Source organism: Podarcis gaigeae (genome assembly GCF_964106915.1).
Source record: "Podarcis gaigeae genome assembly, chromosome: 6".
NCBI classification, from domain to species: domain Eukaryota; kingdom Metazoa; phylum Chordata; class Lepidosauria; order Squamata; family Lacertidae; genus Podarcis; species Podarcis gaigeae.
Window position 1 is genome coordinate 44,700,308 of NC_139682.1, and position 12,505 is coordinate 44,712,812.

Below are 12,505 nucleotides of genomic sequence, written 5' to 3' on the forward strand. Positions count from 1 at the left end.
CTATGATGCTGGAAAGTTAAAACTTGAGAAATAAATCAACAGAAACAGAGTTAATCAATTTAATTTATAACTCAGAAGTGGTTCACAGAACCAATACAATCATAGGAGGAAAAGGTATATTGCAGCAAAATCCAATACTGTTGAATGGTTTAGTTTAGATTCAAGTCAGCCTTGTACCCAGTACTCTACCTGTGCTTGTAGCATTCCTGGTCATAGTTACAGCAGGAGCCACAAGAAACTAGGAGAGCCTTGCAACAAGTAAGAATCCCTTGGTATATAAGTTATGGTATTACAAAGTAGTGAGTCTTGCTCTTCACTTCTTTTTACATTTAAATATAGCACTGAAAAAAGGGAGTGTCTTTAAGAACAGAACAGAACAGAACAGAACAGTAATGCAGTTTAGTAGTCCAGCGTCTCAGTATCAGCTTCAGTGGATTTCCTCCCTATTCCAGTAGTAAAAGTAGAGGAATAAATTAATCCTCGGTTGGGGGGAAGCATCTGGACCATGCCCACCACAGTAAGCTGATAAGCAAGGCTCTTCCTACCATCAGTAATTAAAACCAAATAAGTCACACCATAAACTTAACATACCAGTATATCTTCGCTATGCTTTGCCTTATTTTAAGCCCTCCAAAAGATACTGGAAACTGCTAAAAAAACTATTTTCAGCAGGACAAAAATACATGAACTGCATTGTGCAGTTAAATTCTGTGTACCATTCTGTCTCTTCATGTTTTAACATGCTGCATTTTGCAACAAAAGATAGATTTATTTATTTTTTGCATTCAAGTTAAGAAAAGCAGTGGGTGGCCTATATAAAATCTAACCATGGCCAAGACTATTTTTGCTTCTTTCTTAGCAATAGAAGATATGCATATGCAGAATTGTTTACTGAAAGTTCAGGTTTGTTGGACTGCATGATCAGCAACTGCATGTACGGAAAAATACTCTATGTGTAGTACACTTAACAACTAGTTGTTTGCTTGTTGAATTCACAGAAAGTGCATGACTATACTTAAGATGTATTAATTTGGTGTGTTGTTTTGGTACTATACTACAAAGTATGTAGTATATGAACTGCACTGTCAACCCCATAAAGATAAATTTTACAGACTTCAAAAACAGTTCTGTTCATTAGGCAAGAGTGGTTTTATACATAGGAGCCAACAGTAATACATACTATTTTAATAGAGTTTTTCTGCCACTGCATTAAAGAAGGGCTGCCCTACTTGGGCATTTTCCAGTATGGAGAGGGTGATTCATGCTTACTCCAGTGTGTGGCCTGGGATTGAAGGGAGTGTTTTAAATAGGATGCCTTAGGAAAAAGGCATCAGCCATAGTTCACTGCACAGAAAATGAACAAGCAGAAGCTACAGCACATGCAGCCCGATATGCAGAAATCACCACTGATGAAATAATGAAAGTGACAGCACCACAGCACAGCTGGCAAAGCTTTCTGGAGTACAGCAGCCCGTTGCTAGCCTTGAGGGCTAGCAAATTATCTGAGGCAGCTGAAGACAGAGTCTCTCTCCCCCTCCCCGGTTCAGAACAAAAATTGTTTTAAGCTGCTCTCTGATTCAAATAGTGAAGGTCACACAGTGACTGCTGCAAGGCAATCAGATCAAGACAGACAAGCAGATGTCGGACACAAAAAGATGCATTCTGCAGCAATAGCTAAGGAATGGCATTGCCTCCAGCTACAAACTGTTTAATAAGTACTAGATAAGATTGGTTAACCATTAAAATACTACTAATTTACAGCAAGATTGCTTATTATGTTATAGCCCATTACCCTCTTCATGCTCCATTTTGTTCTGAACTCTATATTAATATAGGCTGTAGCTTTGATGGGACATTACATAACTCAGACTATTTATGGTACTTATTCCACTGTTATGATTTGTGATTTTATTTTTAAAAAATAAAAAGAAACCAGTCATGTGTGTGTATGGTTACCCTTTAAATATCTTTGACACTTTAACCCAGTCTGACTAATCCAACATGTGCAGTAGTAGAAACTTCTTCCCTAAATGTAAGATACTTGACTTAAACTAAACCCACTAATTCCTCTTATCTGACCAATCTTAATCCATATCATACTTTTAGCAGCCACATCTATGTAACCTGTATTAAGCATGATTCTTATGTCTCCAGCTTTAATATTCTAAAATTAAACACTTTTAGAAAATCGTGTAAGAACACATTCAGGCCTATATGTTATAGCTACATTTTCTTTTTAGGGATAAAAACTATCAAAAGTCAGCACAGGCACGTATACATCAGCCTAATTATTCACAAAGACAAGAACAGCCTTTGAATTTGCATCTAGGCATATGGTTTGGGAAGAATTGGCAATCCCTTCTTGTTGCTAGAATGCAGTGCATATTGTATCATCAGTTTGTTTTGCATCCATACAACATTAAAAGTGTCTTAGCACACTACAAAGACTAACCCACAAAAGTATTAAATGTAGTCATATCCAAGGGTACGAAAAGCCAGGTGCTATGGGTGGCTTTTTGGCAGAGTGTAGCACAGGACTGTATTATCCAGTTTAATCTTGCAGGGCTTCACAAGAGAGGTTGCCACCACTCTTCCACATTTGTTTTCCTACTGTGGGGGCAGGAAGCCTGTGGCCCTCCAGTTGTTGCTGGACTCGAGCTCCAACCAGCATGCCCAACAATCAGGGTTCTTGTGAGTTTTCGTCCAGCAACACCTGGAGGACCACTGGTTCCCCATCCTTGCTCTACTGGGTCTCATATACTTCTTAGGGACATGGATGTACAGTATAGCTGTTTTCTTAAAAAGTCAGTTTCAGAGACTGGCCAACAACTAACATTTTGTTGAATTGTTTGTTTATCAATGATAACACAAAATTTTAAAAAGTAGGTCAAAATGGCTGGTGGAGGAGGGTGAGAAGTGTGAGTTAGCATTCACACAATTGCTCATTCCCCCAGTTCCAGGAGTGTTGTACAATATACCTTCACGATTTACACCCTATGCCCTTTTAAAATGTAGGGGGGGGGTTTGCACAGGGGAGGCTATTGGGTTGTTGTTTTTATTTTTGTTAGGTATTTTGTGGTTTTATATCTTGATTTTATTCTGTGAACCGCCCCGAGACCCACCCCCCAAGTATAGGCGGTATATAAATTCAATAAATAATAGAATAATAATTCAACTAGGCACACAACTCATTATAGGCTTGCCATTCATTAGAGGCTTAACTAACATCTAATTTCTGTAATCTTCAATATGGTAGTTAGTTCATGTATAGTGAGCAAGCATAGGCCTTCTGTTGTAAATTGTTAGACTGTGTTTACTTGCCTGAGACTGGCTTTAACTGCTTGGAGAGTCATATTGTACTAATTTACAGGCTGCATCTAAGGTTGGAATCCCTGGAGACATTCTTTCCTCCTTGCTTTTACCATTTCCCTCTATGTAGGCTTCATCGTGCCTTGTTAAAACTGCTTCAGAGCAAAATCCCCTCTAAAATTGTTTTGGACACAACCTCTTTACGGAAACATCCAAGAAAACTAGCAGTGGCCAAGCCTCTTCCAGAGCTTAATTGCTGTTTCATTCATTCCAAATAGCAAACAACGCGTGACAGCAGAAAGAAGAAAGGGTTGAGCGTTTAGCCACTCCACGTAATCGCACACTAGAACAATTTCAACCAGCATTAATCTGGATTACAGAAAGTTGCAGCATACTTTGTGGTTCATCATTTACCAAATGAACTGCTAAGGGCAGAGCATGACCTAGAAGGAATTGGCAGAACCCACTTCCTCTGTGCTGTCCAGGCTTATCTGTGTAGTGTAATGCAAAGGAAAAGTGCTTCCTACGTGTCTCAGCTGTCAAGGACAGGACATTTGCAGCTTTTCACTAAATTAAACCCAGTAAGGGTTGTGATACTGCAAGAAGGCAATGGTGAAGGTCAACTGAGCTTATGAAGAAGTGGGAGGAAGGCTAGTAAAATGCTCCACTCACAGTGTCTTACTGGAAAAGACAAGTGGGGGGGGGGGAACAGTTTAATGGGAAACTGCGGCCACCAAAACGCATATCAGGCCTGATTAATTTTATACTTTCTGTTCCTAGCACCCTTTCCTGTGCTCAGTCTGTACCCACCCCTCATTCTTCTATGCCTCAGGCTCATGGTGCTGCACCAAAGCTCCATGAAATTTATTTTCAATGGTTAACAATGCTTCAGCAAAGAAGACTGACCCTTACGGTTTTGGTGTATAATATACATGTCCCCAATGCTACCCATCACCTCAAGCAGGAATGAAGCAGATGATGAGAAAGATTATTCATTTTTCAGCACCACTTTCAGACAACTTGAATGGGACAGAAACATAGTTCTTCCTTGTTTGGCTTTGCAGCTTTTAGATTCAATGCTGCCATGTTTCAGCTGAAGTGTAGTTGCATGCTATCTGGACATGGGCTGCAAAACCGAATACTCCAGGTCATCATATTCCCACGTTTCCTCACTGCCTGTCCATTTCCATCTTCCATCTCCTGTAATGGCACACTGTTTCTGCTCCTCAAGGCAGTTACTCTGGACTGAAGATGGCCTAGGTAGCTGTAATGTAACAAGCAAGCTTTTTTATGCTGCTGGTGATCTCTGGTTGCCCTGAGCATCTGTAGCTCAGTCCTCTGCTGTCAAAGCTGGAAGAGAGGATCATATTTCCTTATTTCCTCTAGTAGGCGTATTTTGTCCAGATTGGCTTCTGCAAGGGCTTTTTTTGTGACCTGTAGCTCTCTCTCCAAAGCTGGCACTTCTTTTAGCTACAAAGACAAAATAAGGAGCAGGGGTGGGGGTGAAGAGAGATAAAGTATTTTTCAAGCTGTGAACTCCAAGACACAATTTGGATAGTGAGGCATTATACCTATATTATTCAAAGAGATGACTTCCCCAGCAGGAGTACTTGCCGATAGTCTAGTCTAATAGCTATTAGCTTTCAGTGACTTTGTTTTTAATGCAGTAATTCTTATTTCAGAAAGTATTAAGTGCTTCATCAAATAAAAAAGTGGTTCATATTACACACACACACACACTTTGCGGGTTGGTCTCAAGAAAGGAAAAGCAGATTGCAATCAAGGGCCATTATTCAAGTTCCTGAAAATCTGAGCACAATTCTCTGTAGAGTAATCCCTGATTTTTCTGCCCAGTTTTTGGTTTTAAGTTTTCCATTACTATTCAAACTGTAACGTAAGAATATCAATCAAATTATGTGCAAAATAATAATAATCAACATTAGATTCATCAAGACTGAACATTAGCCCATCAATAGCAGCATCAGCATATAATAAGAACCACGAGCTTATCTTGTCCAATATCCTGTTTCTAACAGAGGCCAACCAGATGTCCTTGTGTGGCTAAGATTTTTAATGCACAATGCAAAGGCCGCGGTATCTTTCATATTTAAAATAAAAATTAATGCAAAACAGCATCATATTTTGTACCGATACCTATTTGTTTGGGATGTGCATGTTTGTGTATATACATATACTATATTTGTACTAGTTTTGTCATTATGCAGCACCCAATGCAGGAATTGTAGCACAAAATCACAATCCTGGATTTGCTGAAGTTACAGCAAGATGGGGGATGGTGGGAAGAGAAGGCAGATTGCATAACATCAGTGGCTGTGATACAGAAGCAAGAAAGGAGAGACAATGAGAGGGGAAACGTGGTGGCTTAATATAATGGAAGAGGTTTCAACAGATCAGAAAGAAGAACATAAAGGAATTGCTTTAAAAAAAGTTTTAACAAGAGGAAATAGTGCAGATGGGTACAACACAGAGGCAAACACCAAAAAGCTAACGCAACAAAGCCTCTCTCAATTCCCTTCTCATTGTACTCAAATCTTGTTTTAAACCCCCACTTTTTCCCTTTCCTTTCTCCTGTTCCATTCAAACCTTTGCTGTTGTTTAAAACTACCACATTTTTCCACTCAGTGTTTCTCCATCACTGCTCTACTCAAATCTGTCCCTCTTGCATTATTCAGTTGCCTCATGTGTGACACAAAGGCAGGGATCCCCAAACTTGGCCCTCCAGCTGTTTTGGGACTACAACTCCCATCATCCCTAGCTAACAGGACCAGTGGTCAGGGATGATGGGAATTGTAGTCCCCAAACAGCTGGAGGGCCAAGTTTGGGGATGCCTGCAAAAAGGAGTCCTCAAATATGGAGTGCAGCGAGCACAGGAAAAGAGCCTTCACACACACACTTAAAAAGAATGCAAAGTAGACATTGCAAAAGAAAATGCAGCAGGTTTTACAAGCCTAAAACTGTGACAGAAAATTATCTGGGACTCTGATTTATACATGTACACAGGTTCCTAATTCACTTTACTGCTTATCTATTAACTTTAACAGTACAATGAACTGCCAGATTTTGTTGATTTTTACTATAAGCAGAGAATGTTTACAACAATACAGCTCACAGCGGAAACTACAATATTAATAGTGCTTTTCCTGAATTATTGATTGTCTATGAAATAAATCTGCAGCCTCAGAAACACTAAAAAGTAATAATAAAATGCTAAAGTAATTGTCTTTTAGAGGGAAACATTGTAAGCTGGCACTATATTGGATGTTTTCCTCTAAAAAGCAAATATTTTATTACTATTGACACAGCACTTTTTGATGTAGTTCACAATTCAGATTTCTTTATTTTGGTCATTTTGTACAACCATGATGCAAGCAAGTTAATTGTAATTTCCCTTATAGGAGGGAAAGGCCATTAATCAGGGTAAGAATGCATTTATTACTAATGAAGTTGCCCAGTATGCTAGCTTACTTCCTACCATTGCCAGAGCCATTTTTTAAAAAAACCTCCAGTCTTGGGTACCAGAGACTGAATGATTCTATTATTCATACATTCACATGAACCAACTGTGTTGATGAAGAGTGTTTGAAGTCATAATGCAAGATGGTTATAATAGAACGTTCTTTCCTCTTTTTTGTTGCTATCAGTGTTATCTGTTACACTCTTAATCATTTTGATATATGTATTAATATTTATTCCATTATTATGGTAACTGGTGAATATAAATATTGTATCTATTCAAAATCCTGCTTCAGATAGCAGTCTTTGCAAGAAATGCTACAGTGCTGTCTCTGAAAATCAGCAAATGACATGCTTGCCTTTGCTTCTGCAAAGAAATGTGAAAAGAGGGAAGGGAAAGGAAACTGAGATATCCAGAAATGAGTACACAAGAGCTGATATTTGTAAGTACATTAGCAAGGAAATAAACACACAGGTAGAGGCTTGCATTTCCCTCCCCTTTCCTTTAGTGACTGCAAGCTGTTAACATAGGGCATACCTGAAGTTCATCACTGCTTCCTGCTGAAACTGCAGAAATTCTCCGCTGTTTCTTAAGATCTTTCTGAAGCCTCTTCTGCATAGAAGATCCTTCCCCCTGTGCAACTGAAAAGGCATGCAGAAAACACAAGTATGATGAAATAACCTGCAGGATGTCGATGTTAAGATTAAGCCTCCAATTTTTTTTCAGAATGAGAAACTGAAGATAAGGGAGGGAAATAACTGAGCAGCAATATCCAACAGCACATTGCAATTTTAGTCTCCCAATAAATATTTTACATGCCACTTAAATGCCATATTAATCATCATAGCAACAAAAAGGAAGCTGGGGTGGGTTAAAGGTTCTAGCAGGCTTAGCTGTTTTAGCTGCAGCATCTTCCAGCCACTGCTACTGCCATTCATGGCACTGACCTTTTATACAGAATACTCCATCATCATCACAACAAACAACAACATGGTCCACTGCAAGGATTAAAGGCACAGGACCAGGAGAAGTAGGGTATATTCGAGGATTGTCATCCTGCAAAACAAAGAATATTAGCTATAAAAATTATTCTCTCCAATTTTTGCAGAAACCATATTATCAATGCAAGCATTTCCATACCCTATCCCAATAAAGCATTATTATAATACAATGGACGATCAAACCCAGTCTGAGGTCAGAATATAATGACGCCCATGCTTCCATGTATGTGGGCTGGGAGCAGGGAAGATGCAGATAACTTTTGGCGGCAGCTCTTTGCTGCCATCTGTAGTGCAATGCCACTATAGATATGTACAATGGTACCTCGGGTTAAGTACTTAATTCGTTCCAGAGGTCCGTTCTTAACCTGAAACTGTTCTTAACCTGAAGCATCACTTTAGCTAATGGGGCCTCCCACTGCTGCTGTGCCACCACACGATTTCTGTTCTCATCCTGAAGCAAAGTTCTAACCCGAGGTACTATTTCTGGGTTAGCGGAGTCTGTAACCCGAGGTACCACTGTAAACGCTAAAAGGTAAAGGTAAAGGACCCAGACATACAGATATGAATTCAGCTTTTGAAGGGACTAATTGAAATAGGAAAGTTGAAAGACTCTGCGTACGTATGCTAGATTGTGCATGGTCCTGAGGATTTCGGCCTATAAAATTTCATTTATTACACATCCGAAGTGATTTAGAAGATGTACTCCAAAGTTTCCTTTGCTTCAGATACCACTGCACTCTAATCAGGTAATAATGGTTCCTTTTGTATGATACAGAATTTTACAAAGGGTGGTTGTCAGGGAACTGCCACCAGAGCCGGAGGAAGAGAGCGGGCTCCGGAGGGATTCCAGAGAGCGTCCCGGGATGGGGAGAGGCAGCCCATCTTCCGGGGAAGAGAATCAGCATAGCACCAGTGGAAAAGGGGGGCAGATGGGGGAATCGGCGAGGCGGTCCCATGACTCCTTGCCAGGGACCAGCGGGGAGAGTAAGGGTCCTCCGCTGCCTACACCCTCCTTGCGCAGAAGGCTTCCGCGCAGGGAGAGTAGGAGGAGACTAGGCGTCAAAGAGCTTCTTTACTGGAAGAAGTTCAAGAAACGCCCACTGACGGATTCTGCCAGCGATTGAGACAGCCACGGGTGAGTAGCTGTCCGGACAGAAAAGGTTCACTCAGGCAACCCAGCCAGGCATTGCACCGGTTTACGCACGAGCAACCCCTAGAACCATTGCAGTGGTGGAATATTTTAAAGTCAATATTATAACTGAGGAAAGCAAAGCACACAAGATTTGTTTATTTTCAGTATCTTGCCTTTCCAAGGCTGAAAGAGGCCATCAGGAAACCTGAACAAGACTGATGTCATGAGTTAAGTATGCCCTTTTTATCAGTTCCCAGAATGAAGAGCAATTAGCAGTCTTCTGAGGTCACCTGTTAAATTTTTAACAACTCACAGTGCTAGTTACATAACTCATGACAAAACATCAAAGAGTTAGATTCTGAGGGCTCTACTACATGGTCCAAGTTTCTATCTTAATAGGGTTAGAGTGTGGGGTGGTGGGGGTGGAAGACTAAAAATACAATGTCTACCAGTAATCCCTGTTCACATGTTTACTGACATTCCAGAAGAACACTAAAAGGACAGTGACGCAGGATGTACCTTTGCAGAAGGAATGTTCATTCTTTTTCAGCAATACCTGTTCCTCTGTATACTTGAAAATGTGAACATACATAGTAATATCTACACTTCCTCCCAATCCATTCTAAAAGCTAATGTACACATTCTCCCACCTTCAGTGTAATCTTGGTGTCCACAATTTCAATCTTCATGGGAATAACTTCAGGGATCACCTCATCCTCAAGGAAGGGTCCAAGGCTGGAAACAAAGGATGTCAGCAGCTCTGCACGATAGCTATGAATCAGCATGTGGAAAAAACCATTCTGAACAGCCAGAGGTGAATGCACTGCAGCACTTGGTCCTATTTCATATTGTAAAGACACTTCAGGCTGGGTCAGGTTAGTTTCACTGGTTTGAGGTCTCTCCGAGTTTAGCTCTCCTAAAAGTATAAGGTGGTTATAGCATCAGTATTCTATAGCTTACAATGTTGATAATTCTCCCATCCTCTCCCCCTACTAAAACTGTTTAACTAATGCCATTAATTCTATCAGCTAGCGCAGGGATGGGAAACCTGTGGCCCTACAAAAGCTGTTAGATTCTGATTCTTATCAAGCCCAGTCAGCATGGGGAATGGTCAGGGATGAAGACAGCTGTAGTTCAGTGAGATCTGAAAGGGCCAAAGGTTAGCCACACCTTGGCTAGTGGAAGGCACTATTACTGTTCTGAGGCTCCAAGCAGCTAGATTAAATCAATTTTGCCTTGGATCATCAGCCTCCCTAATAGAAATCACAACTACAGACATGGAAGATGGAATAATATGACCCCAAACTGTTTACAGTGCAATCTTGTAACATAAACACAGAAGTAAACCCCAGTGAGTTCCGTGGGGCTTGCGCTCATCTAACTGGATAAATTTTCTTGCTTTCAGCAGTCTTATATTAATGGAAAATTTATGTGTATTTGATTATCTAAAGCATTCAGCTTTATTTATACAAAATGAAAGCTCTCTTTGATAACTAGCCCTGAGCTTTGTAAAACTGGCTTCTCAAACTAAGGTTCCCTCTCTATTATTCTTTTGAACAACCCGTCCTCCCAAGTATATTACCAGCTTAATTCCATCCTATTATATCTTGTGCTCTCTAGTGGCCAAAAGATATACAACAAGGGGCCCACATTAAGTTCAATTCCATTTTTAAAATGGAAACTTGTGCTACTAAAATAATCCATTTTAAGAGTCTGAAGCCATGTAATTTTGCCAGAGACATCACACTGCTGTCTTACATCTACACCGCCTTCTAAAATCTAGCAGTGTCCCTTACCTCTCATTAACCACATCCTGACACACTCAATATTAGAGATGAGGACACAGCATCTCTTTAAAAAAAATTAAAAATTGTCCCCGACCTTTCCCCAGCCTTTTTCTGCCTTCTTCACCACACATATCCCACCTTTTTACATTTTTGACTGTTCAGCAGAATAATGTGCCTGCTATTGGTAGAAAAGACAGGAAATAGTGAATAATACTTCAGCTTGGGGAAAGAGACATAACTCAGTGGTAGAGCATGAGCTTTGCATACATAATGTGTCAGGTTGAATATCTGGTATTTTCAGATAGGACTGGGGAAAGACTCATGCCTGAAACCCTGGACACACCTGCCAGTCAGTGCTGACAAACTTGAGCAAGATGGACACTTGTGTAAACCTATCACAAAACCTAGAAGTCAGAGTTGTAGATCTATATCCCAGAGAAGTTTATATGGAAAAATTAGTGTTTTTTCCCTTCTATGTAAGACTGGAAGGCAAACACCCCACATAGGCACCAAGACTCCTGATTGTATTGTACAGGCAAAAACAGATCTCTGTACATGCATCAAAGCTACTGAAATTTACCTTGGTCAGTAACATACCTGTACAGTCACCTTGCAGAAACTGCCACATACTTAGATTTCCTAGGTGCGCAGGAGTTAGCTCCATAACCTGAAGGGCAAGTCCCATATCATCTCCTTTCGTCTCTATCACACAGTTTATTTCTTTCATTTTCAACACCAAGACAGATACCTAAAACAGGAAGCCATAGAACAAATGAGTGCTGCAGCCTCTCTCTCTCTCTCTCTCTCTCTAACTCCTCAAGGAAATAATATTTAAAAGAACAAGAAAGGGATGACATCTGACCATCTGGGGGCTGGAGTCTGGTCCGCTGGGAGAAGCTGAGCTGTTGATATAAGTTGATTCTCTTTCCTCATCTGCCATTGGGCTTGACCTGTGGCCTGCATCATCAAGGACTTGGGGAATGTGCCCAAGGGTAAGAGGATCCAGGCTAGACTCTGAAGAAAAATCAAGAAGTTCAGTAATTACTATACAATTCTTATAGCACTTAAACAGGAATGTCAGAATCCTGAAACATCTAAAAAGACTACACACTTGGACTGGATTAATTTTAAAAAGGTAAATGCCCCATAAGGAAAATTGCATTTCTAAGTAAGAGCTTATGTGCCAGGCAATTTACTGAAAATTTTAGTGGAAGGCAGGGGAGCCAATTTTTGCTTATTTCCCTCTGCAGTGCTCAGCACCACTCCCCATGCTGTTCCACAGCATTTCCAATCCTTTGGAGAATATTTCTGGGAGACAGGGGGTGTTGCAAGGGGAAGGGGAAATGGATGAAAATTGCCTCTTCCACCAGCAGGATCATCATCATCACCATCATTTTTTATTTGTATGCTGCCTTTCCACAGTTAAAAAAACAATGCTCAAGGCGGCTTACAGCATGACAAGAGTTACATAATTACAAAAGTCATAAACAATAAATAAACCACATTAAAAAAATACACAACCAAATGGGAAACAATTTCCACATAAATCAAAATTTAAAACTAAGAATACAGCATTAATATCACAGTTTAAAATGACATAGGTAAAAATAAGAGCAATTTTAACAAAAACAAAACAAAACAGAGCCCTCTCTGCCCAGCAGCAGCAGCAGTGGTAGCAGTTCTTATAGGCCTTTCAGGCCCCGCCCTAGGCCAGGTGGTGAGTGGCAGCACTGGGGCCCTCAGGCGCTGAGCAGGGGATATCTCCACAGGATCAAAAGACTTCCATTCACCAAAAGCTAAG

General features: G+C 40.4%; 1 protein-coding gene across 1 annotated transcript in view; it reads right to left on the reverse strand.

Annotated features, from left to right (window-relative positions):
* Positions 1-45: 45 nt before the first annotated feature.
* The window catches only part of BLTP3A (bridge-like lipid transfer protein family member 3A), a 54,844-nt gene continuing 42,384 nt past the window's right edge, over positions 46-12,505 (reverse strand). The window contains exons 16-21 of the mRNA XM_083744903.1: positions 11,567-11,718; positions 11,302-11,452; positions 9,568-9,833; positions 7,732-7,840; positions 7,322-7,425; positions 46-4,779 (exon numbers count right to left, since the gene is read on the reverse strand). Coding sequence (XP_083601029.1) covers positions 4,654-4,779; positions 7,322-7,425; positions 7,732-7,840; positions 9,568-9,833; positions 11,302-11,452; positions 11,567-11,718 — 908 coding nt within the window. The 3' untranslated portion in view covers positions 46-4,653. The remainder of the gene's footprint in view (positions 4,780-7,321; positions 7,426-7,731; positions 7,841-9,567; positions 9,834-11,301; positions 11,453-11,566; positions 11,719-12,505) is intronic.